The sequence below is a fragment of the Somniosus microcephalus genome, chromosome 2, assembly GCF_052327205.1.
Source record: "Somniosus microcephalus isolate GS21.2 chromosome 2, FLI_Smic_1.0, whole genome shotgun sequence".
Classification (NCBI taxonomy): domain Eukaryota; kingdom Metazoa; phylum Chordata; class Chondrichthyes; order Squaliformes; family Somniosidae; genus Somniosus; species Somniosus microcephalus.
In genome coordinates, this window is record NC_140988.1 from 122,991,292 (window position 1) to 123,017,992 (window position 26,701).

The 26,701-nt window shown below is 43.7% G+C and overlaps 1 protein-coding gene across 1 annotated transcript; it reads left to right on the forward strand.

Moving 5' to 3' along the window:
• On the forward strand, nt 1–26,086 carry rrh (retinal pigment epithelium-derived rhodopsin homolog). The gene is made up of 7 exons (XM_085962210.1): nt 1–2,839; nt 3,244–3,434; nt 9,493–9,592; nt 11,450–11,603; nt 14,471–14,639; nt 22,976–23,154; nt 23,242–26,086. The coding sequence occupies exons 1-7, from the start codon at nt 2,698–2,700 to the stop codon at nt 23,345–23,347; spliced, it is 1,041 nt and encodes a 346-aa protein (XP_085818336.1). The 5' UTR covers nt 1–2,697; the 3' UTR covers nt 23,348–26,086.
• Nucleotides 26,087–26,701: the final 615 nt, after the last annotated feature.

Below are 26,701 nucleotides of genomic sequence, written 5' to 3' on the forward strand. Positions count from 1 at the left end.
GTTGAAGGGAGAATTCAGGAGGCAATAAGTGGGCGGGAAAATGGAGACACTCAGACATTGGGAGGAACTCCTGTATGCAATTATAAGGAATTCTCTCCACTATTTATACAAAAGCATTAATCTGTTTCAAATATGTTACTAGAAGGGGATGATCAAAGGCAGGAAACCAGAACCAAAGGGATATTACCAATTCTAAGCAAGCAATCTTAAAAAGAATGAATCAAATGGAAAAATACTTTTGAGGTATGTCATGAGTTTGGAGGCATGAGAGGGACAGTGGACGCATATGGAAATTGAAGCATGGTGGAGACTAGCAGAAAGGGCTGGTGTGGGAAAGAAGGGTTTCTTTTCGTGGGACACTGGCTCCAGTACTAGGACAGAAAGTAGCTCCACCTGAACTGGAATGGGACCAGTGTCCTAGCGGAAAGGGTAAATAGGGAGGTGGCAAAGGCTTTAAACTAGTAAGACGGGGTGGGATCTACAAGAAATGAAACCTGCCTAAATCTAAACAAAACAGGATAGGACAGACTAAACTAAGGGAGGACATAAATGGCTAGGGAATAAATAGAGTTATAGAACAGGAGTATAAAAAGATGGTTACAAATAAAGTGAGAGGAACTGCTATTAAAAATGAGGTAAGCTGTCTGTATAGCAATGCACGCAGTGTCCATAATAAAACGGGAACTGGAGGCAATAATACATTGTGAGGAACCAGATATAGTAGGGATTACTGAGGCATGGTTTTAGAAAACTCAGAACTGGGAATTAAAGATTGCAGGGTATAACATATTTAGAAAAGATAGAGAGGGAAAAGGAAAGGTGGAGAAGCTGTACTTATTAGAGATAACATAATGGCAGTAGAAAAAAGTGACGCAGCTATCAGCAAGACAGAAATAAAATCCATGTGGATATAGATCAAAGATAATAAAGGATCAATCACAATAATATGGGTAGTCTACAGACCACCAAATAGTGGAAGGGAGGTGGAGAAAGAAATATGCAAACAAATTAGGGAAATGAGTAGAAAAAATCAAATACCTCTAAATTAATTGACCAGAAGAGGTAGGTAAAGGGGATAAGGGAATGGAGTTCCTACAATGCGCAGGCCTCCTTTCTAACCCAGTATGTAAGAAGCCCAGCAAAGGAAGATTACATTATTTTTCCTACCACTGATGTTAAGTTGATTGGTCTATAGTTCCCTAGACATGTTCTCCCTCCCCACCTCTCCTTAAATATAGGTATAATAACATTAGCTATCCTCCAGACCTCTGGCACTACACCTTTTTCTAAAGAATTATTAAATAAGTGTAATAGTGCCTCTGCCATCTCTTCTCTAGATTTAAAAAAATGCACACTTGCAATCTGTCTTAGAGTACTAATAAATCCTGAAATAGGGTTTATTTCTAGAGGGATAGAATTGAAAAGTTGTGAAGTTATGCTAAACTTATATCAAACCTTGGTTAGACCACACTTGGGGTACTGTGTACAATTCTAGTTGCTATATTATAAAAGGATATAGAGGCACTGGAGAGGGTGCTAAAAAGATTTACAAGGATGATACCAGAAATGCAGGAAAGGGTGGGTCTCATTTCTCTTGAAAAGATATGGCTGAGGGGTGACCTAATAGAGATCTTTAAAATTATGAAAGGTTTTGATAGAGTGGATACAGTGAGAGTGTTTCCACTTGTGGGGAAGAGTAAAACTAGAGGCCATCAATATAAGATAGTCATAAGAAATCAAATAGGGAATTCAGAAGAAACTTCTTTACCCAGAGAGTGGCGAGAATGTGGAACTCACTACCACAGGGAGTGGTTGAAGAGAATAGTATAGATGCATTTAAGGGGGAGCTAGATAAGCATATGAGGGAGAAGGGAATAGAGGGCTATGCTGATAGAGTTAGATAAGGAAGGATGGGAGGAGGCTCGAGTGGAACATAAACGCTGGCATGGACTGGTTGGGCCGAATGGCCTGTTTCTGTGCTGTATATTCTATGTAATTCTATGTAAAGGCTGGGAGTGCTTTTGGTGAATGGACGAATAAAAGTGATGGAAATATGGAGGAAACCTAGTACAGCCTGAATCAAGCAGGGTCAGGTGTTCTTTTCTAGTTGGTAGTAACGTTCACACAAATTAACTTCCACAAAGAGCTCCACAATGTACTTCATAGTAATTTTGTTCAAGGGGAGAAGGTAGATTCAACTTGCAGGATGAGCTCGTGTCACCTCGAACATGGATATGAACACAGCAGTGTGGAAGGATTACTATGATGATGTGATTAGAAAGAATTTTCAGAGTGCTGGTAATGTACTTTGCTGTAACCCCTCTGCTTTTCAATTCTTTATACAACACTTGAGTGAACCTTTGCTGGTTCAGTATGAAGATACCTGAAATATGCTCATACTCAGGATGGATGCTGGAAGTACAATATATTTATTGTAAGCAGAAAAAAGCAGCATGTGACTTAAATCTTGTTCAAGTAATTCTCTGCATAGTAAAGTGGTGCTCATTGTTCAAGTAACAAGGGGCTTGAGTTCCAGGTTTTAAATCCCTTTCACTGGTTGATCCAATTAACCTTGTGGCAGCCACAGTGACGGAGAGCCTTTGTGGTCTGGTGACGGGCCTTTGTGTCCAATTTTACCATTGAATCGATAAAAACAGAATCTTTCTCAGGTTTTATTGGAATCCTAAGAGTTTTCTAATGACAGTAATGGAAGGTGCTTTGGAAAACCTCTCCGGGAATACTACCTTCAATTCCTCCGCTGACTCCACTGAAATGGAACCCAAATCTGTCTTCTCTCAGACGGAGCATAAAATTGTTGCAGCTTATTTGATAACTGCAGGTACTTGATTGTTTTTGTTTAAAAGTAGTTATGAACAGTGAACAAAATGTTGATTGAAATGATTGAAATATGTTGGTCCTTAAGATGCAAATAAGAGTATTCAATGAAAATTTTACTTTGGGCCAATAATGAAATGTAATTATTCTACATAGAAATGGACTGTGCTGTGGAACAAGAACTATTGCACATATTTATGAAATATATACTTAACTAGCTTATAATAGTGACAATAAGTTGAAGTTTGTGTCAGAAAATCAACTTTGTTTTTCATTTTCCCCATTTATAATATGCAAAGGCATGATGTCATTGTTAACAAGCTACAACTGTGCAAATTTTAAATGTGATGTTTATTTTGATTACAGTGGAAACATTAATGAGAAACTTGTCATTGTGTTTCATTGCAGGAGTATTAAGTCTATTCAGCAACATAATAGTTTTAATTATGTTTGTTAAGTTCAAGGAGTTCCGCACAGCAACCAACGCAATTATCGTGAACCTGGCTTTCACTGACATTGGGGTGAGTGCCATTGGCTACCCAATGTCAGCCGCTTCAGACCTGCATGGTAGCTGGAAGTTTGGCCATTCAGGCTGTCAGGTCAGTTTGCTGACAGAAAATCTATTGTTTATATAAGGGAGAAAAAACATTCTTGCAGTATTTGTAAAATTTATTCATTTCTCTTCATTATTATAATTTCCTCATTGAAGAATTGTTTTGGCAACTCATATCTCCTTTTTTCCCTCTCCCTCTCTTCCTCCCCTCTCCTCTCCACTCCGATTCAGTGTGATAATTATTTTACTGTAGAGAACCAGAAAAATAAATTTAAATACTATCACCTGAAGTAACCTAATCCAAAATAATGCATTCCAATTAATTGAAACAAAAGTACATCTACTCCAATCTACAACTGAAGGACATGTAGAATTTTCTTTCTTAAAAGAGTATAAAAAATACGCCTTTGCTTTTCTCATGGTGGTGTGGAAGGACAGAGAATAATAACTTTCATACCAATTAAAATGCATGCATGAACACAAGCTGTTCTCTTCAGAATACTTGTGAAAATACTTGTATCCTTCTGAAAATGCTATATAGTAAGACATTTTTTTTTAAATAGGAGTATTTAACACTAAGTAATCTTGTTTGAGTTATGTTGATTAACAATGAATTCCAGACTCCCTCACTCAATTCATCTGTGTTGCAGGGCCTTTATACTTCCTCAGGGTACTACTGATAAATGTTCTATTTACATACTGAGCAGCTTTCAATAAACACAGCGAAGAGAATACCACAGTAATTTGGGCTACCTAACATGGCTTTAGTAGTACCAAGTCATGCCTCACTAACTTGACATGTGTTTTTTGAGGCAGTAACTACAACAGTTAGAATCATAGAATAGAACAGCACAGAAGGAGGACATCCAGTCTGCATCGGCTCTTTCGAAGAGCAATCCAGTTAGTCCCACTCCCTGGTTCTTTCCTCACATCCTTGCAATTTTTTCTCCTTCGAGTATTTATCAATTCCCTTTTGAAAGCTACTATTGAACCTGTTTCCACCACCCTATCAAGCAGTGCATTCCAAATCCTAACCACTTGTTGTGTAAAAAAGTTTTTCCTCATGTCACCTCTGGTTCTTTTGCCAATCACCTTAAATCTGTGCCCCCCCGTTATCAACTCTTCAGCCATTGGAAACAGCTTCTCTTTATTTACTCTAGCTAAACCCTTCATGATTTTAAACACCTCTATAAAATCTCCCCTTAGCCTTCTCTGCTCCAAGGAGAACAACCCTAGCTTCTCTAGTCCATCCACGTAACTGTAATCCCTCATCCCTGGAACCATTCTAGTAAATCTCTTTGTACCCTCCCCAAAGCCTTCATGTCCTTCCTAAAGTGTGGAGCCCAGAATTGGACACAATACTCCAGCTGGGGATGAACTAGTGTTTTATACAGGTTTAGCATAACTTGCTGCCTTTTGTACTCTCTGCCTCTATTTTTAAAGCCCAGGATCCCATATGCTTTATTAACTGCTTTGTTAACCTGTCCTGCACCTTCAAAGATTTGTCCCCAAACGCCCCCAGGTCGCTCTCTTCTTGCACCCCCTTTAAAATTGTACCATTTAGCTGGTATTGTCTTTTCTCATTCTTCCGGCCAAAATGTATCACCTCACACTTTGCTGTGTTGAATTTAATTTGCTATGTGTCCGCCCATTCCACCAGTGTCTTATATAGATTTAGCATAACTTCCTGGCTTTGTATCCTGTCTATGTCTTCTTGAAGTCTATTATTGTATTCCTCATTGTTAGTACACTTCCAAGTTTTGTGTCATCTGCAAATTTCAAAATTGTGCCCTGTACCCCCAAGTCAAAATCATTAATGCATATCAACTACAGCAATTGTCCTAGTACTGGACCCTGGGGACACCACTGTATACCTCCCTCCAGTCCAAAAAACAGCCATTCAGCACAACTCTCTGTTTTCGATCCATGAGCCAATTTTGAATTCATGTTGCTACTGCCCCTTTTATCCCATGGGCTTCAATTTTGCTAACAAGCCTAATATGTGGTACTTTATCAAACGCCTTTTGAAAGTCCATGTGAACAACATCAACCACATTGCCCTCATCCACCCTCTCTGTTACCTCATCAAAAAACTCAATCAAGTTAGTCAAACAACAAATCTGTGCTGGCTCTCCTTTATTAGTTCATACTTATCCAAATGGCTGTTAATTTTCTCCCAGATTATTGTTTCTAAAAGCTTCCCCACTACCACGTTAAATTGACTGGCCTGTAATTGCCAGGTTTATCCTTCTCTCCTTTTTTGAACAAGGGTGTAACATTTGCAAACCTCCAGTCCTCTGGCACCACCACCTATAGAATTTGCCTTTGGATTTCCCTTTATGTTAGCCACCAATCTATTCTCGTACTGTCTCTTTGCTCTTCTTATTTCCTTTTTCACTTCTCAGTACTTTTTACATTCAACCTGATTCTCCCTTGTATTATCAAGCTGACATCTGTCATATGCCCCCTTGCTCTGCTTCATCCTACTCTCCAACTCCTTCGTCATCCAGCGATCTCTGGCTTTGGTTGCCCTCTCTCTCCCCCTTATGGAAATGTACCTAGATTATACTGTCTACTTGAATCTTCAAAAAGACTTTTAATTAAGCTGCACAGATGATTATTAGAAAAAAAGGGCATCAAGGTATTATTGGAGAAATAACAAAATTGATTGGGAATTGGTAAACATTTCACAAACATAAGAGTTTGAATTGGGGCTGAGCAATGAGTGACGTTTCTCAAGGCTCTGTGTTGGGTCATTTAATGTTGTTTGTTTTTATTCATGCTGTTAAATTTACAGATGATACAAAAATATCTAAAGTGGTTGGCAGTAAGGAGGAGGTTGCTAGCTTATTTGATAGAATGGACTTATAAATGGCAGATTACATTTAATGTGGAGAAGTGCTATGTTATATGAATGGGGTCAGGCACTCAATGCAAGTCTATTCCATGCATCGTTGGCAATTTAAAGTAACTAAGTAGGGGTAATAATTGGTCAGTTGCTAAAGTTTCACATGCAAATATAAGGCAGTTGTAGGGAAATCAAATGGAATATTGGGAAATATTGCTAGGCCAATAAAGTACAAGTCTAGGAACACTATACTTTAGTTATGGAAAGCTTTGGTACGTCCACACTTGGTGCATTGTGTCCAGTTTTGGTCCCCAGAGAGGGTGCAGGATGAGGCAAGAAAGATGCTGCTGAAACCTAGCTCTCTTAGTTACAAGAATTAGACTTAGAGAATTAGGGTTATTCATTTTGAGAAACATTGGCTCAGAGAGACTAGATATAGTAGATTTGGAGGAGATATCCAAAATGGATTGTGATAGTAGGACTAGAAGGCATGCCTATAAAATAGGCAAACAGTCACGCTAAATGCGAAGGTGTACCATCAACCCCAAGTTCCCCTCCAAGTCTTGCACCATCCTGACACAAATCACCATTGCTTCATTGTCACTGAATCAATATCCTGAAATTCCCAATCTAACACCATTGTGCGAACATGGTCATTATAAGGACTGCAGCGGTTCAAGGAGAAGGTCCATCACCATATTCTCAGGACAACTAGGGATGGGCAATAAATGTAGCCTTGCCAGTGTTGTCCACATCCCAAGATCAAGGGAGGAACCTTCAACTTCTGTGGGGCGTAAAGTGGACGATATTGGATGAGGTGCCCTTTATGCACCCGCTCAATTTTCCTTTCCGTTGATTTGAAAATCGGGTGGGTGTATAATGGGTGGCTAATCCAATATCTCCCGTTTTATGCTTCTGCCGAAGTTGAAAGTTTCGGCGCAAATAAAAAAGAAGTCAGTGCTTTCTTTTTAAACATTAGTTGCTGTCATTTATTTAACCTTTGCTTGGGATACTAAAACGATAAAAGATTTATGTCATCATATATTGTAAGTTTATTGAAAACATAATTATTTTTCCACTGATATTCTTCCACACAAATACCATAATAGTTTTAATATATAAAAAAAGAAAGACTTGCTTTTATATAGCACCTTTCACGACCACCGGACATCCCAAAGTGCTTTACAGCCAATTAAGTACTTTTTGAAGTGTAGTCACGGTTGTAATGTAGGAAATACGGAAGCTAATTTGTGCACAGCAAGCTCCCACAAACTGCAATGACCAGATAATCTGTTTTTTAGTGATGTTGATTGAGGGATAAATATTGGCCAGGAGACTGGGGATAACTTCCTGCTCTTCTTCAAAATAGTGCCATGGGATCTTCTACGTCTACCTGAGAGAGCAGACAGGGCCTCGGTTTAATGTCTCATCCGAAAGACGGCACCTCCAACAGTGCAGCACTCCCTCAGTATGGCACTGAAGTGTCAGCCCAGATTTTTGTGCTCAAGTCTCTGGAGTGGGACTTGAACCCACAACCTTCTGAATCAGAGGCGAGGGTGCTACCAACTGAGCCATAGCTGACGCTTTAACATATAGCATAAGGGAATCTTGAAATGAACAACATTGAATTGTAGAAAGACTTGCATTGGTATCATATCTCTCATCACAAAACATTTCATATACAATGGATTATTTGAAAACATTGGGAGATCTCCATCCTTTTTGATCTTTAACTGCCACCTGAACTAGCAGAACAGCCACACGGAAGCCTTTTTAGCATGTCTTCTGAAGGAGCTCACCCCCAACATAGAAACATAGAAGATAGGAGCAGGAGTAGGCCATTCGGCCCCTCGAGCCTGCTCCGCCATTCAATGTGATCATGGCTGATCATCCAAATTCAGTACCCTGTCCCTGCTTTCTCCCCATATCCCTTGATCCCTTTAGCCTTAAGAAATATATCCAACTCCTTCTTGAATATATTTAATGAATTGGCCTCTACTGCCTTCTGTGGTAGAGAATTCCACAGGTTCACCACTCTCTGGGTGAAGAAATTCCTCCTCATCTCTGTCCTAAATGGCTTACCCCTTATCCTTAGACTGTGACCCCTGGTTCTGGACTCCCCGACCATCGGGAACATCCTTCCTGCATCTAGTCTGTCTAGTCTTGTTAGAATTTTATAAGTTTCAATGAGATCCCCTCTCATTCTTCTAAACTCCAGCAAGTACAAGCCCAATCGACCTAATCTCTCCTCATACGTCATTCCTGCCATCCCAGGTATCACCCTGGTGAATCTTCGCTGCACTCCTTCCATGGCAAGAACATCCTTCCTCAGATAAGGCGACCAAAACTGCACACAATACTTAAGGTGTGGTCTCACCAAGGCCCTGTACAACTGCAGCAAGACATCGTTGTTCCTGTACTCAAACCCTCTCGCTACGAAGGCCAACATACCATTTGCTTTCTTAACCGCCTGCTGCACCTGCATGCTTACCTTCAGCGACTGGTGCACAAGGACGCCCAGGTCTCGTTGCACTTCCCCTTCTCCCAATCTACTGCCATTCAGATAATAATCTGCCTTCTTGTTTTTGACACCAAAGTGGATAACCTCGCATTTATCCACATTATATTGCATCTGCCATGCGTCTGCCCAATCACCCAACCTGTCCAAATCATACTGGAGTTTCTCAGCATCCTCCTCACAGCACACACGCCCACCCAGCTTTGTGTCGTCTGCAAACTTGGAGATATTCTAGTTCCCTCACCCAGATCATTAATATATATTGTGAATAGCTGGGGTCCAAGGACCGATCCCTGCGGTACCCCACTAGTCACTGCCTGCCACTCGGAAAAAGAGTCGTTTATTCCAACTCTTTGCTTTCTGTCTGCCAACCAGTTTTCTATCCAAGTCAATACCTTGCCCCCAATCCCATGTGCCTTAACTTTACATGCTAATCTCTTATGCGGGACCTTATCGAAAGCCTTTTGAAAGTCCAAATACACCACATCCACTGGTTCGCCCTTATCTATTTTACCAGTTACATCCTCAAAAAATTCCAGTAGATTAGTCAAGCACGATTTACCTTTTGTAAATCCATGTTGACTTTGTCTGATCCGGTCACTGTTTTCCAAGTGCTCTGCTATTACATCTTTTATAATAGACTCTAGCATTTTCCCCACTACCGATCGCCAAACAAGTGTTTCCATTAGATTGCATGCATTTCCTTTGTCTGTTTTAACCATGTCTGCTTTCTTTCAGGCTTATGCAGCTCTAAATATCTTTTTTGGGATGGCGAGCATTGGGTTACTTACTGTAGTCGCTATTGACCGGTACCTGATGATTAGTAAGCCTGAAATAGGTAAAGCTATAGTCATAGCTTAGTTATGGAATAGTCAAGATATTTATATTGCTGTGAATTCCTTAGCTTTTTCATTCTGTGTCTTATCCTTAACAAAATCTGCTATTGAAACAGAAAGACAAACATAGCCAATATATATATATAATATTTCAAAATGAGTATGGTTCAGTGATAACATAGAGGTTTAATACAGACCAGAGATGGAATCTTGGAATTTTGTTTGCTTCTCTCCTCATTTGTACCAATTTTCTAGATTCTCTCTCTATTCAGGTACCTCTGGGTCAAACATCATTCCTTGCGCTATACTGTGGTCCCAGGCCTATGTCAGTACAGCCTCTGGGATTTTGTGAGAATGGTCCAAATTGAACGGCCATGTCATTTCTCTTTCTCTTCCTGTGGAAATGTGCCTGATTTCCTTTTGCTAAGGCACAGCTGAGATGAGAAACTCAGTATATGGGGAAATCCTAGACACAAATACATATGTTGCCATTTCCCCAGCACAATGCAGTTGAGCACAAATGGACTATTATAGGACATCATCACCTTTCTTTTAATTTGTGTGGATTTCAACTCATTGTATCGTCAAAGTAGTAAGAACATACCTATGGTAAAAACAGTCTTATTCTACATCACAACAAAATAAAATAAATCATGAAGTAACCTCTCCAATACTTTTCCTTAGTGCAGTTTCTTAATTTTGCATACTATGTTCACATAATCTGTAATGGGTGTGCAGTCTTCTAGTGTCACAGCAGCAGTTTCTTGAATCTGTGACATAATGGCCCAGATATTCCGATCCCTACGGGTGGGTACGCGCTGTGTACCCACCCGTAGGGACATCGGAAATGCCGGTTTCAGGCTGAAAACCGGCATTTCCGATCTGTCAAGAATGGTCTTGACAGATCCTCCGGCTGCACTGGAGAAGGGCTTCTGCGGGCGGATAGTTCCGCTTTTTGGAGACTCTCCGCCCGCAGAAAACCCTTACAATTCTTACACCTGAGTTGAAAAAGATGAGTTGAAAAATGTTTTAAAAAAAATGTTTTCACTGATTTATCATTTAAAAACACTTTTAAAAAAGGTAAGTTTATTTTTAGCCCTGTAAAAAACTTTAATTATTTTTTCCAAAAAATGTAATTTTTGTTTAAAATACTTAATTTATTGTAATTTCAAGTCATTTTAAAAATGTGATTTAAAAAAAAATGTATTTAAAGTTTTACTATGTTTTTTCATTGATCTCCATTCATATATTTGACAGGTCTTCCTGTCAAATGTATGAAGGGAGATTCCCGTCTTTGATTGGCTCCCCATGGCCCACGTGATCCCAGGGACGCTGCGAACTACATGCGCCCCTGGGATACCTGGGCCCTGCGCACTTCAAGTTTGGTGAGGCCCAGGAGCGGAAGTGTGTTCGTCCCGGGAGCCCTCAGGTAAGAGCGCAGATTTTTCCAGATTGCAGGCCTCCGCCCGCTGTCTTCCGAAGACAGTCTTGATAAACAGTTGTGTAATATAGTAGCAGACATCGCTGGTCCTTTGCCTCTCCTGAGTACAAATGTAACCAAACCACTATGGGTGAAGATTTCCTCTGTGTGATTAGGTGTAGTAAAATCACAAACTTGTTCTTTATAAACAAGTTGACAATTTTTGCTATACCTAACACGGAGAAAATGTTCGGCATATTTGTATTATACAAAATAACAATTGAATTCAAGTGACTTGCATGTTGTAGCACAGTCTTGCAGTTCAGATAACACTCAATTTATGTCATCTTCCAACATGTATTGTTTTGTAAATATGTTGAGTTGTCTGTAGCTGTGTAATCAACTGAAGTGGTCCACTTATCAATAAATGTTTTAACAGGAAGGAAGATGACCAGTGCCACCTACACGGCTCTGATCACAGTTGCCTGGGTGAATGGCCTGTTCTGGGCTCTGATGCCAGTAATGGGTTGGGCGAGCTATGCTCCAGATCCAACAGGAGCTACATGTACCATTAATTGGAGGAACAACGACTCGTAAGTTTTCTTTTGTTTTCTTCTCTTCATATTTGTTTTAATTAAAACATTGATCTTATAAATCAGCATTAATTTCACATTAACCCTTGCACTTTTTCCCAAAAATAAATCCTCTATTTCAGACATTGAAAATCAAATAAACACAAATACAATGTTTAATGGGAAATATTACCATGGCGGAATGCTTTCAATTAAAAATTCTATCTACAGTTAGGAGTAAAACCATTTCTTTCCCCTTCCCCCATTTTCTTCCCTTCTCACCTAAAGGTGCTGACACATGCTGAGGTATGGCTCTGCTGATTATGCTCCAGTACCTCACCCAAGTCGTCATTCTTCATTTCTGAGCCTTGACAGTGAGGGTTAAAGGACTTTGATTGTTGAAGCGTCACAATCAAGCCTGATTCTATCCCAGTCAACATTCACGCATGCTATTTATAGCAGTGGCCACTCAAATCGTGGCCAGGAGCAACGACACCTTGTTTACCCCCCATCTGGGAAATGAAGCACTTTCTCACTTGTAACATCCAATATCAAACTCAGAAGTGGAGCCCCTCTTCCCTGCTTCACTCCAACAATTTGCCTGCACCCCAACTTTGGAATGAGCATCCTTGCTGCATCGATGTGGATTGTTCCATTTCCCACAGTAGTCATCATTCTGACTTGAGAGACTGGAAGTTCAGTGGGAAATTTGAGATATTTTCATGCTGTTGACTCATATCACTTAAATTAAATTAAATTGCCAAAATGTATTTCATGTAAGCCTTTTTAAGGACCACAAAGAGTGGATACTTTCCATCATCTGTTTGAAATGAAATCTATGTTCAAGAGATGAAAGGAGAAAATTCTAGCTCATTCTTATATGTTTAAGGCTAGTTCATTCTTGTATGTTTAGGATTCGAAAAGCCACATATATGCTAACCACCATATTCTCAACTTGCAAATACAGAAGGCTAGAAATTACTGTTAGCGATATTAGTGTACAGGTACTTAACTTATTTGCAACTTCCTCTGTCCACTATTCACAATGAAATGAGTTAAGGCAACTATTAAATTAGCAGACAGAGAAATTTCATATGAATGCATTGAGGATTTGTCTTCTGATATCACCAACAGACCTTTCTAGCCTATTATTGCTTCCAATTAGGTCACTGCATGAATTCCATCCTAGGGATGGGATACCTTTATATCAGAACTAGTTAAGATTAGAAAATTCATGATATTTGCCAACTCCAGGCTCGATTTATGCTTACAAGACATTGGCCCGGATTTTGCGGTCAGCGGTGAAGGAACGGTGCTCACCGTTCACGATACTCACAGCTGCTCACACACCTTTTGTGGGCTTTTGAGTGGCAACTTGCTGTCATCAGGCGTCTGATCCAGCGCGGCGCCGTTTACAGGGGATCTGTGGCGTGTGGGAGCAGGGCTTTTCAACCAATCAGATTGAAGAATCCTCACTGAGACACTCAGAGTCTAACCAGGAATTATAAAATAGTTTCAAATCATGAACAGAAAGTGAAATAAAGAGAGGGAACAAAAAATGGAATTAAGAGAGAGAGAGATAAAAGACAGAAAGAAAAAGTTTTTAAAAATTATTTTAATTTAAATATTTTTTAAAATCTCCAACACTAATTACATTCTGAAGGAATGAGACTCCACACTGCTAAAATTAAATTTTTAGTGTCAGGGAGGTATTTCGGCAGTAATTATGACTTATCACTCCATTTTCTGCCGTGTTTAGTGGGTATCTAGTGGGCAAGTACCGCAACTTCACGCCCTTACATGGATTTCAATGCAGAGTCTGTCATCGAGGTACTGTTACAGTGCACCCTATGGAGGAGCAGGCTAACTCGGACAGCAACTTCCAGATTGTCACGTCTAATTGCGCAGGTGCATACTCCGGAAATTGCTGTCCGATTTACTCCATAATAACGGTGAGCACTGTTAGCCTCACCGTTAATCTCAATGCAAAATACGGGCCATGTACAGGAAACTCTCATTTAAACAGCACCTAAATATCCGGAATTCTCTATTAACTGGCAAAATTCTCACTCCGAAAACACTTCAATAACCGGCAATGTTGCTGAGTCCAAGTCCGAGTCTCCTGTGGTGGCCGAGTTAGTCAGTGGGGGTAGTTCTCCAAACTGCCACTACTCGGCTTCTTGGGGCTGTCGGAAGTCGGAACACCTCAATACCCCTGTAACAGGAGTCTGACTCTCCCGCGCTGCCGGTAGTCTCTTCTGACCCGCCATTTTACAGGGGTACTGTGTGTCTCCCACACTGCTGGTAGTCATTGCATTGCATTACCCTCAACTGGCAGTACTGTACTTAATCAAGCATCTTCCACTGATAATCAATTGCCTTTATACTGCTCTGGGGTACGTTGCCATTTTCATAGCTTGTTTAGTACGCAAACGGATAATGGATAAATTGGAACAATATGGCCTCCACTGCCTTTGCCTATCATTCCTTCTCATGTGGAACGTTTATCACTATTTTAGCCACAGTGTAGCATTCTTTTTTTCCTGTTTTCCTGTTCTTTATCTTCTTCCACAGCTCTTCAGTCAGTTGGTACACCACAGGCATGATAGGTAGGGAGAGTAAGAGTACATGGAAGGGCAGAAGCGCTAATGTTTTTTTTACAGTCCATGTATTTTTGATGGTGATTCCCTGCTTCTGCTTTCTCCTCACATCTCTGAGTTAATCTATTTCAGATCTTGGGGTTGAGGTGCATCCAGACCAATCTGTAGATATGGAGTTTGCATTATTTAGTTTAAAAAAATGAGGCATTACTGTCTATTCAGAGGATAGTTACAATATCAACCGAACACTGAGAATTGGTCTGATTCATTGCCTGGCTTTGTTCCCAGGCTGTTTGTTTCCTATACCATGACAGTAATTGCAGTTAATTTTATGGTGCCACTGTCGATCATGTTCTTCTGCTATTACAACGTGTCAAAGACAATGAAAAGATTTACACACCACGATGGCCTAGAAAATATAACCTTGGATTGGTCAGATCAACTGGATGTAACAAAGGTAAGAAAGTTACTCTTTCACAATTCAATTACAATATCTTAAATAAAAAATCACATAGAATGGTGAAATCTAATGGAGATTTAGGTCTGTGTTCAGAATCGTTCTGCCGCCAAAACTGCTGTCATCATCCCCTTCTTAAAAATCCTACCATCAACTCTCGTTCCTTTCTCCTAACACCTTGTTTGGCTTCCATCCATCCACAGCACAAAACCCTGACCATAGTCACCAACCACATCCTGTGACTGCAAACATGGCAGCTGTCCCTTCTTGTCCTTTCTGAGTTTATAATATATCAACCACTCCATTCTCCTTCACTGTCTTTCCTCTGTAATCCACACCTCTGGCACTACCCTCTCATAGTTCAAGTCTTTGCTGTCTCAGCACAGTCAATACATCACCAAAGGCTTCTCTTCCTAATCCCGCATTGTTACCTCTAGTGTGCCCCAAGGATCTATCCTTGGCCCCCTCCTATTTCTCATCTACATGCTGCCCCTTGGCGACATCATCCGAAAACACAGCATCAGTTTCCACATGTACGCTGATGACATCCAGCTCTACCTCACCACCACGTCTCTCGACCCCTCCACGGTCTCTAAGTTATCAGACTGCTTGTCTGACGTCCAATTCTGGATGAGCAGAAATTTTCTCCAATTAAATATTGGGAAGACCAAAGCTATAGCTTTCGGTCCCCGCCACAAACTCCGTTCCCTAGGCATTGACTCCAACCCTCTCCCTAACATCTGTCTGAGGCTGAACTGTTCGCAACCTTGGTGTCATATTTGACCCTGAAATGAGCTTCCGACCACGTATCCACAGCAAAACTAAGACCGCCTATTTCCACCTCCGTAATATCGCCCTTCTCTGCCCTTCCCTCAGCTCATCTGCTGCTGAAACCCTCATCCATGCCTTTGCTACCTCTAGACTTGACTATTCCATCACACTCCTGGCTGGCCTCCCACATTCTACCCTACGTAAACTTGAGGTCATCCAAAACTCAGCTGCCCGTGTCCTAACTCGCACCAAGTCCCGTTCGCCCATCACCCCTGCGCCCACTGACCTACATTGGCTCCCGGTTAAGCAACGCCTCAATTTCAAAATTCTCATCCTTGTTTTCAAATCCCTCCATGGCCTCACCCCTCCCTATCTCTGTAATCTCCTCCAGCCCCACAACCCCACAAGATATCTGCGCTCCTCTAATTCGGCCCTCTTGAGCATCTCTGATTTTAATCGCTCAACCATTGGTGGCCGTGTCTTCTGTTGCCTAGGCACTAAGCTCTGGAATTCCCTGCCTAAACCGCTCTGCCTCTCTACCTCTCTTTCCTCCTTTAAGATGCTCCTTAAAACCTACCTCTTTGACCAAACTTTTGGTCACCTGCCCTAATTTCTCCTTATGTGGCTCAATGTCAAATTTTTTGTCTTATAATACACCTGTGCCTTGGGACATTTTACTATGTTAAAGGTGCTATATAAATACAAATTGCTGTTGTTGTTGTTGTTCTATGCAGTCAAAACATGGTGTGCCCCAAACCTGTATTTGGACTTCCAAAAGGCATTTGACAAGGTTCCACACAAAAGATTACTGATCAAGATAAAAAATCACGGGATTGGGGGTAATATACTGGCATGGGTGGAAGATTGGCTATCTAACAGAAAACAAAGAGTTGGGATAAATGGTTCGTTCTCGGGCTGGCAATCAGTAACTAGTGGTGTTCCACAGGGGTCAGTGCTGGGACCCCAACTCTTTACAATCTATTTTAACGATTTGGAGGAAGGGACCGAGTGCAACATATCCAAGTTTGCCGACGATACAAAGATGGGAGGGAAAGCAGTGAGTGAGGAGGACATAAAAAACCTGCAAAAGGACATAGACAGGCTAAGTGAGTGGGCAGAGATTTGGCAGATGGAATATAATATTGGAAAGTGTGAGGTTATGCACTTTGGCAGAAAAAATCAAAGAGTGTAGGAACTGGGGTTCCTAGCCGAAGAATTGAGATCGACTCAGAAAATCAAAAACAATAAAATTTAATGAACAAACGAAGCTGTACAGGAAACTGTAGGATACAATGCAAATAGGTCTGGTCTGCTTGACAGCCTCTCTGGAAACTACTAGAAGGCTCCGAGCTCAACTGCTAGCAGGTTCCGAGCTCAACTGCTAGAAGGTTCCGAGCTCTGACGTCATCACGTTCTTCCCGCCGTTGAGAGATCACGAGACAGACGGCATGACGTCATCACGCGGAGTACAGGAAAGAAGCCCTAGTACAGTTAACAGATACATTAAAGGTGCAGCCCCCAGCTGTACTACATTGCTGTAAAAGGAATTATATACAATTGTCCGTAATCCTCTGGTGGTTCCGCCACATGCGCCCCTCCCAGAAATGCTTTTAACAGAGAAGGTAAGGTGAGAAGGGGGCCTGACGAGTCTGTCCGACCGACTGCGATACCCCGGCAGCTGGAACAGAGCGCTAGAAGACGAACTGGCCGTTGGCTGTGGTTGAGATGACGCCGCAGGCGGAGGAGAAGAAGAGGCCGGCTGTGGTCGACCCGGTGAGGCGGGCACTGGCGACTCGGCGGATGACTGTGGCTGTACTGGACCGGCAGTCGATGGTGGATGACCACGACGAGGCGGCTGAGCGGTGACGACTGGTTCGCTCAGATCCAGATGCGTCAGTTTCAACCAGTCGATGGAGATGTGGTCAGGCTTACTGCCGACGTCGACTGTGAAGGACTTGTCACCTGATGAAATGACGTGGAACGGACCTGTGTAAGGCGGTTTGAGCGGGTTTTTGCGAGCATCCTGCCGAATGAACACGTATTCTGCGCTCTTAAGATCCACCGGGACATGGGAGCGCTGCAGGTCATGATGCGACGTAGGCACTGGGATGAAATTCCTAGCCGCTTCCTGGTGGCTGACGAGCTGCTGAGCTGGGGACCAGGGCTCCGTGTGAGGAGGAAGAAAATTGCCAGGCACTCAGTGGTTGGCCGTAAACCAGCTCTGCTGAAGAAGAATGCAGGTCATCCTTAGGCGCCGTGCGAAGACCTAGCAGTACCCAAGGGAGCCTGTCCACCCAACTAGGCCCATGGAGACTAGCACACAGTGCGGCTTTAAGGGACCTGTGGAATCTTTCACACAGACTGTTCGCCTGTGGATGGTAGGCGGTGGTACGATGAAGCTTGGTGCCCAAACCTTGAGCTACGGCGTTCCAAAGCTCAGAGGTAAATTGAGGCCCCTGATCAGAGGAGATGTCAGCCGGTAGCCCGAACCGAGCTACCCACGATGAGATGAAGGCTCTGGAGACATCTGCTGCTGTGGTGGCAACCAAAGGAATTGCCTCTGGCCACCTGGTGGTGCGGTCTACTACGGTGAGGAGGTGAATGTACCCGCGAGAGGAAGGGAGAGGGCCAACCAGGTCCACGTGCACATGGTCGAATTGACGCTCCGGAACCGGAAAAGTGGCGACTGGGGCCTTAACATGGCGTTGTATCTTGGACTTCTGGCAACTCACGCAGGTATTGGTCCAGTCACGAACGTCGAGATACATGCCCTTCCAGACGAATTTCTTTGCCATGAGTCGTTGTGACGCTCTCATGCCAGGGTGTGACAACCCATGGATAGTGTCGAAAATTCTCCTGCGCCATTCGACTGGAATGATTGGACATGGGACACCCATCGAGATGTCACACAGGAGTGTGGTCCCTGTGGCCTGGAAACTGACATCAGCCACTTGTAAGCTGTAAGGTGCGGTCCGGTATGCCTGCACTTCAGGGTCTGCCTTCTGTTCTTTTGCCAAACCAACATAGTCGACTCCCAGGTGTACTGCGTGGAGCTGGGCGCGGGAGAGACAATCCGCCACCAGGTTGTCTTTGCCCGAGACATGTTGTATGTCGGTTGTAAATTCAGATATGTACGTAAGATGACGTTGTTGCCGTGCCGACCATGGTTCCGCTGTCTTGGCCATCGCAAAAGTAAGTGGCTTGTGGTCTACAAAAGCCGTGAATGGGCGTCCTTCCAGTAGGAAGTGAAAATGGCGGATGGCCAGAAACAATGCCAACAACTCCCTGTCAAAAGTACTATACTTGCATTTGTTCTTCCACAATTGGCGGCTGAAGAAAGCCAGTGGTTGCCATGTGCCGTCGACCCACTGCTCCTGTACTGCCCCGATGACATAATCAGATGCGTCGGTGGTAAGGGCAATGGTTGCGCCCAGAAGGGGATGTGCCAACATGGTCGCAGCAGCCAAAGCGTTCTTAGTGTCGTGGAAAGCCTGGTCCATCTGGGGTGTCCAATCGATCGGGTCTTTGCCCGATTTACCTCTGAGGGCCTCGTACAAAGGTTGCATCAACAATGCCGCCTTGGGGACGAACCGATGATAAAAATTGACCATTCCCAGAAATTCCTGGAGGGCCCTGACGGTCTGAGGAAGAGGGAACGAGGTGACTGCTTCCACTTTCGTGGCCAGCGGGACGGTGCCTTCTGAGGTGATTCTGTGTCCCAGGAAATCAATGCTGTGCAACCCAAACTGGCACTTGGCCAGGTTGATAATAAGGCCATGTTGGCTGAGACGAGAAAAAAGGGTACGCAAGTGCGTAATGTGTTCTTTCATGCTGTTACTGGCAATAAGGATGTCGTCTAGGTAGACGAAGATGAACGGCAGATCGCGCAACACGGAATCCATGAGACGTTGGAAGGCTTGTGCTGCATTCTTCAGCCCAAACGGCATACGAAGGAACTCAAAGAGCCCGAAAGGTGTGATGACGGCAGTTTTGGGGACGTCCTGAGGATGCACGGGTACTTGATGATAGCCTCGGATGAGGTCTACTTTGGAAAAGATGGAATTCCCTGCCAGATGGGCCGAAAAATCCTGAATGTGAGGAATTGGGTACCGATCCAGTGTGGTAGCCTCATTCAGGTGCTGTAGTCGCCGCATGGTCGCCATCTGCTGCCCGGCTTAGGAACAATGGCCTAGAAATTCGGTTGTGGGTCTGCCAGGGCTTTAGCGCCCGAAATTTTGCGCCGGCGTTAATGCCGCTGCGCCCGACGAAAATTCGGTTGCCCCGGGCCCAGACGGCGGCGGGCGCTAATGGAGGGTTTTTGCGCCTCACTATGGGCGTTCAGTGCAGTTTTGAGGCGCTAATCCCCCGCTGCGGCACCCGAGGCGGTGCGGCAGGCTGGGGTACTGCAGGCCTCCTCCTTCTGTTAAGGAGGAGCTGCCTGCAGCCGACCGCTGGCCGGTCGATTCGCCTGACAAATGAGCCTGGCACCTCGGGGAAGAGCCGGGCTCGCGGGCCACACACATCAGTGCCGCGGGGGGGTGGTGGAGGAGTCCGGGGAGGGAGGTGCGGGCAGGCGGCCGCCGGGAAAGCGGCCGGCCGCCGCTCCACCTTTATGCGCCGGCACAAAGGTGTGTAGCATCCCTTTCAACAATCGTTGGTTGCGGCTGCCACGGGCGAGGCGGCCGCAACTGAATTTGGGCTTGGGGCCGGGTTACCACGGCAACCGGGACGCTGCGCACACCGATGACGTCATCGGTGCCGGCGCAGCGCTACCGGCTAACGCCGATGGTAGGGCCCAACGCAATTTCGTTACCAGCTATAATTCCGGCGCAAGACCCTCTAACGCCTCTAATTGGGCGCTAACCCCACCGAATTTCTAGGCCAATGTGTAATGGCGAGGACCAAGGACTATTCTAACGTCGAATAATATCCAGGCATTCCATTGTATGGAACTCCGCCTTGGCGGCTGCGAGTTTACCGGGTTCCAGCCTTCGAGCTCTCGCATAAATGGGGGATCCTGTCGTGGTAATGTGGTACGCCACACCGTGCCTCGCGACTGAAGAAGAAAATGTGGGCCTGGTGAGCTCAGGGAACTCACTGAGAAGACGAGAGAACTCATTTGGAGATGGGACCGCACAGGCAACTGACCAAGACATTGCGGTGCTTCGGTGGCAGGGGACCGAGTGAAAAGTGGAGGCACTGATTAGCCGGCAGTGTCGGACGTTGACGAGAAACCCGTTTGCGCAGAAGAAATCTGCCCCCAGGATGGCCTGTGAGACTTTCGCCATGATGAACTCCCAAACAAAACGTTGGCCGCCAAAACTCAACTGGACCCTACGCTTTCCGAACCTTGACCGCCGGATTGAAGATCTAGCTTCGATGCTGGTAGGATACTGCACTGGGAGCCAGTACCACAGAGAAAACGTCACCCTAACAGGGAGTCTGTAATGTATAGGAGTTTCCCTGCGGACCTGACGGCCATTGCAACTCTGGCGCGTCCCTTAGGCCTTATTGATCTTCTCAGAAACCGCTGGTTTGAGGTTGAGAAACTGCAGGGCAGATGGCAATTTCTGGCCTTCGTGCCGAAACGAGCGTGGTATGCACACCAGCCTGCAGGAGGAGGAGTCGGATTCGCTCTTGTGGGGGATGGGCGCCTCATGGCTGCACAAGATTGTTGTGAGACGGTGAATATTTTATCCGCTTCCGCGGCGAGTTCAGCACAATCCGTGATCGCGGAATTGGCCAAGGCCGTCTGTACTGGCTCTGGTAGTTGACAGAGAAACAGCTCATGGAACAGGAAACATTGCGATTCCGAGCCCAAAAGCGTGAGCATTTGGCTCATGAGCTCTGAGGGTTTTGAGTCCCCGAGGCCGGGCATGGAGATAAGTCTGTGAGCGCGCTCCAACTTGGACAGACCGAAAATCTGCAGTAAATGTGCTTTTAAAGCTTCGTACTTGCCATCGTTCGGTGGACTCTCGAGGAGGCTGAAGACCCGCGAGGCCGTGGCGCTGTCGAAGGCGGAGACCACGTAATAATAATGGGTCGAATCCGCTGCTACTCCCCGGATTGCAAATTGGGCTTCCACCTGGAAAAACCACGTGGCCGGTTGTTGCTCCCAAAATTGCGGCAGTTTGAGGGTGACGGCGTTCATGTCCATGATGTAACTTCAACGAAAATTGTTCGAAGAAATCGGGGTCACCAATATAGGAACTGAGGTTCCTAGCCGAAGAATTGAGATCGACTCAGAAAATCAAAAACAATAAAATTTAATGAACAAAAACGAAGCTGTACAGGAAACTGTAGGATACAATGCAAATAGGTCTGGTCTGCTTGAAAGGCTCTCTGGAAACTACTAGAAGGTTCCGAGCTCAACTGCTAGCAGGTTCTGAGCTCAACTGCTAGCAGGTTCCGAGCTCAACTGCTAGATGGTTCCGAGCTCTGATGTCATCAAGTTCTTCCCGCCGTTGAGAGATCACGTGACGGACGGCATGACGTCATCACGTGGAGTACAGGAAAGAAGCCCTAGTACAGTTAACAGATACATTAAAGGTGCAGCCCCCAGCTGTACTACATTGCTGTAAAAGTAATTATATACAATTGTCCGTAATCCTCTGGTAGTTCCACCACAAGAGCATATTATTATCTAAATGGAGAGAAACTGCAAAGTGCTACAGTACAAAGGGATCTGGGGGTCCTGGTGCATGAAACACAAAAAGTTAGTATGCAGGTACAGCAGGTGATCAGGAAGGCCAATGGAATCTTGGCTTTTATTGCATGGGGGATGGAGTATAAAAACAGGGAAGTCTTGCTGCAGTTATACAGGGTACTGGTGAGGCCACACCTGGAATACTGCATGCAGTTTTGGTTTCCATATTTAAGACAAGATATACTTGCTCTCGAGGCGGTTCAGAGAAGGTTCACTCGGTTGATTCCGGAGATGAGGGGGTTGACGTATGAGGAAAGGTTGAGTAGGTTGGGCCTCTACTCATTGGAGTTCAGAAGAATGAGAGGCGATCTTATCGAAACATATAAGATTGTGAGGGGGCTTGATCGGGTGGATGCGGTGAGGATGTTTCCACTGAAGGGTGAGACTAGAACTAGGGGGCATAATCTTAGAATAAGGGGCTGCCCTTTCAAAGCTGAGATGAGGAGAAACTTCTTCACTCAGAGGGTAGTAAATCTATGGAATTTGCTACCCCAGAGAGCTGTGGAAGCTGCAACATTAAATAAGTTTAAAACGGAGATAGACAGTTTCCTAGCAGATAAGGGAATTAGGGGTTACGGGGAGAGGGCAGGGAAGTGGACGTGAGTCTAGATTCGGATCAGCCATGATCCTATTGAATGGCGGAGCAGGCCCGAGGGGCAGTATGGCCTACTCCTGCTCCTACTTCTTATGTTCTTATGTTCTCCATTATGCCTCACTTTCTACTCCTTATCTAGAGAGTTCATGGCCCGGGTCTCCCCCAACCCCGAAACTATATTTGATGGTGAGTCACAGTGGACAAAAGAGAAATAATAATGAATATAAATGAAACAAGTATAACAGTTTTTACCTTTACTCACAGATGTCTGTTGTGATGATTGTGATGTTCCTTGTCGCTTGGTCTCCGTACTCTATTGTGTGCTTATGGTCGTCTTTTGGGAACCCAAAACTCATTCCACCTGCAATGGCAATTATAGCTCCACTTTTTGCCAAGTCTTCCACGTTCTATAATCCCTGCATTTATGTCATTGCAAATAAGAAGTAAGTGTCTACTTCCTTTCAGAAAGAGGCATTTTTTGCAAATTGCTTATCCAGAATATATTCATGTACGTTTCTCCTGCTTTTCAGGTTCCGGAGAGCCATCATTGCAATGATACGCTGTCAGACTCAACAGGATTTAACCATCATCCACACTCTGCCAATGACCATTTCTCAGGCCCCTTTAACAGAATAAAAACCTTTACACTGAAATCTTCTGTACTGTGGCCCATAGTATTCTGTTCCACCACCCCTACTTGTCACCTATTACCCCTTTATTTTATCTTCCTACTGAAAAAATCTTGCCTAAATATCTTTTCATCTTTGATACTCTTAACTTTAAACTGTGTTCTGAAATCCTGCACCTGACAGAAGAACTTTCCTGGATCTAATTTCTCCATACCCCGGAAAATTTTAAGGACCTTTATCGAGTGCCCCTACTCCATTCTTCTCTTTACAAGAGAGTAAAGTTCCATGATGGAAAATATTGCCGCGTACTACACTCCTCTCACAATAATCAGCCTCATAGACCCCTCTGGATTATTTCCAAAGACTTTGTATCCTTTCTGTAATACAGTGACCAAAACTGAAAGGGACAATTTTAAACCCCTGACTGCCCAAAAGAAACTGGTTGAGCAGGCAGTTAAAATTGCCTGTGGGACTTATCCCTCCCGCTGACCCCCGCCCAGCCCAGCCCACCCCCAGGTTCCGATTTTAACCTGATCTTCTGAGCAGGTGAGAGGAAAACCTGCCAGAAACTGGCAGGGTCTTTCTTTAAATATATAGATCAGACATGTGTAGACAGGGTTCCAATGAAGTTATTGGGGCCCGACTGCTAGTTTAACCATGCTGGGCCAACCTAGTAGAAAGAGGAGCCGGGACCAGAAGAGGCCCAGAAAGGTGTTTTTACTTTGACTTTTGTTGCGGGACGAAGAGAAGCAGGAGCACTTCTCCGTTCCCCACAAGGTGAGTTCAGCCTTCCCTTGCCCCAAGTCCCCGCCCCCCACAACCCCCGACCACATGGCCCTCCCAAACCCACTCCCAGCCACTTGGGCAGCCTAATGTTTTTCTGTCTATTTTATGAATAAATCTATTATGTGGTGCAGTGCCAAATGCTTTTTGAAATTGAGGTAGATAATATCCACTACCTCACCATCATTCACCAAATTTGTAACCTCCTCAAAATAAATCCAATAAATTGGTTAAGCCCAACCTGCTACTTCTAAAACCATGCTGTTATCTCTAGTTAACCCCTGTCCTTTATACGATTGCTCATCATAGTTTGAAACAATTTGCCCATGATCGAGGTAAGGCTTACAGGTCTGTAATTTGACTGTTCATTCTTAACCCTCTTTTTTAAAGTAAGAATCAGATTTGCTACACTCCAATCCTCTGTAATAAAAACCGAGTCCAGTGAGCTCCGGAAAGTACCAATGAAAGAACTCTCAATCCCTTGAGCCAGAACCATGGAGCAAACGTTAACAGAGCCAAGGGCGTATCTACCTTGAGTTACAGCAACTTTCTTTCGTCTAGCAATTCCTAAGGTCCATCTAATTCACCTTCTAACACCCTGGCAGTACCATGGTATAACAATAATAAGAGATGTTGACTAATCATTGCAATCAATCTCTATCAGTTTACAACAGACCCAGACATCAGCAGTCAATTTCAAATCAGGCTCCAAATTGCACTGTAGGAGCCTGTTTTAAATATGTTAATAAGTGTCCCACCTCACTATCAGCGTAAAAATGGCGCCGTGCGCGGCAGGTTGGGGTTGCGTTCCGCGCATTTCACTTTTTAACCCCCCTCCCGACGCTTTCCTGCCTGTCATGGGAGGGTTAATATCAAGGCCACGGTATCTAATTAACACTTGGCCAGTGATCTACTTGTAGCTGATTGACAGTTAATTGACAACTAACTTGTTGTTTTCTAAAATAAAATTCTAGTTTGATAAAATCAAAATTTCTGTGCTACTTACCCACTACTTACCACTGAATTCCCACCCTCACCAAATTCCCATTTTAAAGTCCTCACTCTGCTGTGCTTATGCATTCTCTTACACCCTCAAAGTTAGCTCATCTAAAATTTAGCATCTTAATAGGTTTCCTTTAAGTTCAGTCATCATCTCTACTCTGAAAGTAATGACATTATGATCCCAGATGTAATGTCAATTTGTATAGTCAGCATTGCATTATCTCCATTTTAAGTGAACATTTTATAACATCTAGTTCTTCATTGCTTAGTCTTACTAAAATATTTGTTTATACATTGAGTATTATGCATTTAGAAGACTGTCATTATAAAAAAAAATGAGTAAAATTAAATTCTGACATCTTCACACTATCTGAAGTCTTGAAAGTTGAGTGAGGTGTTAAGTGATCTAACTGTTACTTATTTTGTGAAGAACTGTACTTCAGCAAATCTAAGGTAATATCAACTGTAATCATTAAAGGCAATCATAGACAAATTGCCAAAGGCACCATGATGTTTATCAATGGAAGTACATCAAGTTGGCCCAAGGAAAAATGTAATCTAATGCTGTGTTCATATGAACTTGAGTGACAATGCCCATTTACATTGAGAGCTTTAAACACGGCACATTATAGCCATCCTGTGCTGTTTATTATTGTTGTACGTTTAAATGTGGAGTCTATAACCCCTTCCAACAGCCATTCATATCAAGGTCAATGTATGGATTGCAGACTTTCTGCAGACTCAAACATGTGCATACCTTTGTCACAGAAACTTCTGTACCTCTCCATTGATTTACTCTCATCTACCCGATAAAGGGAGCGAGAGAACAAAGAGGTATTGCTGGGAACTTCCTGTTTTGTGTACAGCTCTACTAATTCATAGAATCATAAAATCATAGAAGTTTACGACACAGAGAGAGACCATTCGGCCCATCATGTCTGTGCCAGCTGAAAAAGAGCTATCCAGCCTAACCCCACTTTCCAGCTCTTGGTCATAGCCGTGTAGGTTACGGCACTTCAAGTGCATATCCAAGTACTTTTTAAATGTGATGAGGGTTTCTACCACCCTTTCAGGTAGTGAGTTCCAGACCCCCACCACCCTCTGGGTGAAAAAAATTCTGCTTAACTTCCCTCTACTCCTTCTATCAATTACTTTAATTTAACCAGTTGAGCCATTGGGGAACCCCTCAGATAATCTTTAGTGATTCTATAGCAGTAGTGAGGTACCTTGTGTGCTGCCACTGTAATTTCGGAAATTGCTGCAACGTGATCGGGATTTTTCCGATGCGCAATGGTGGCAGAGGAGATACCTTGCTGCCTATACAGACTTCAAAAATTTAGCCCATAATGCAATCTTATTGAAGATACTAAACTTTTATAAATTTTAATTTGTCCCAAATACAATATTTCACAAATAAAGTATTTTATGCTTGAAGTGGCACAAGATGAAATAAAGTGTGCCTGGGAGATCTGCAGACACCAAAGTTAGACTTTGCACAACCGCCGTTATGCCAGCAAGCGTATTGGCAGGCCCTCATGTACCGACCGACCTACCATGACTGAGAACAAGTGCTTCC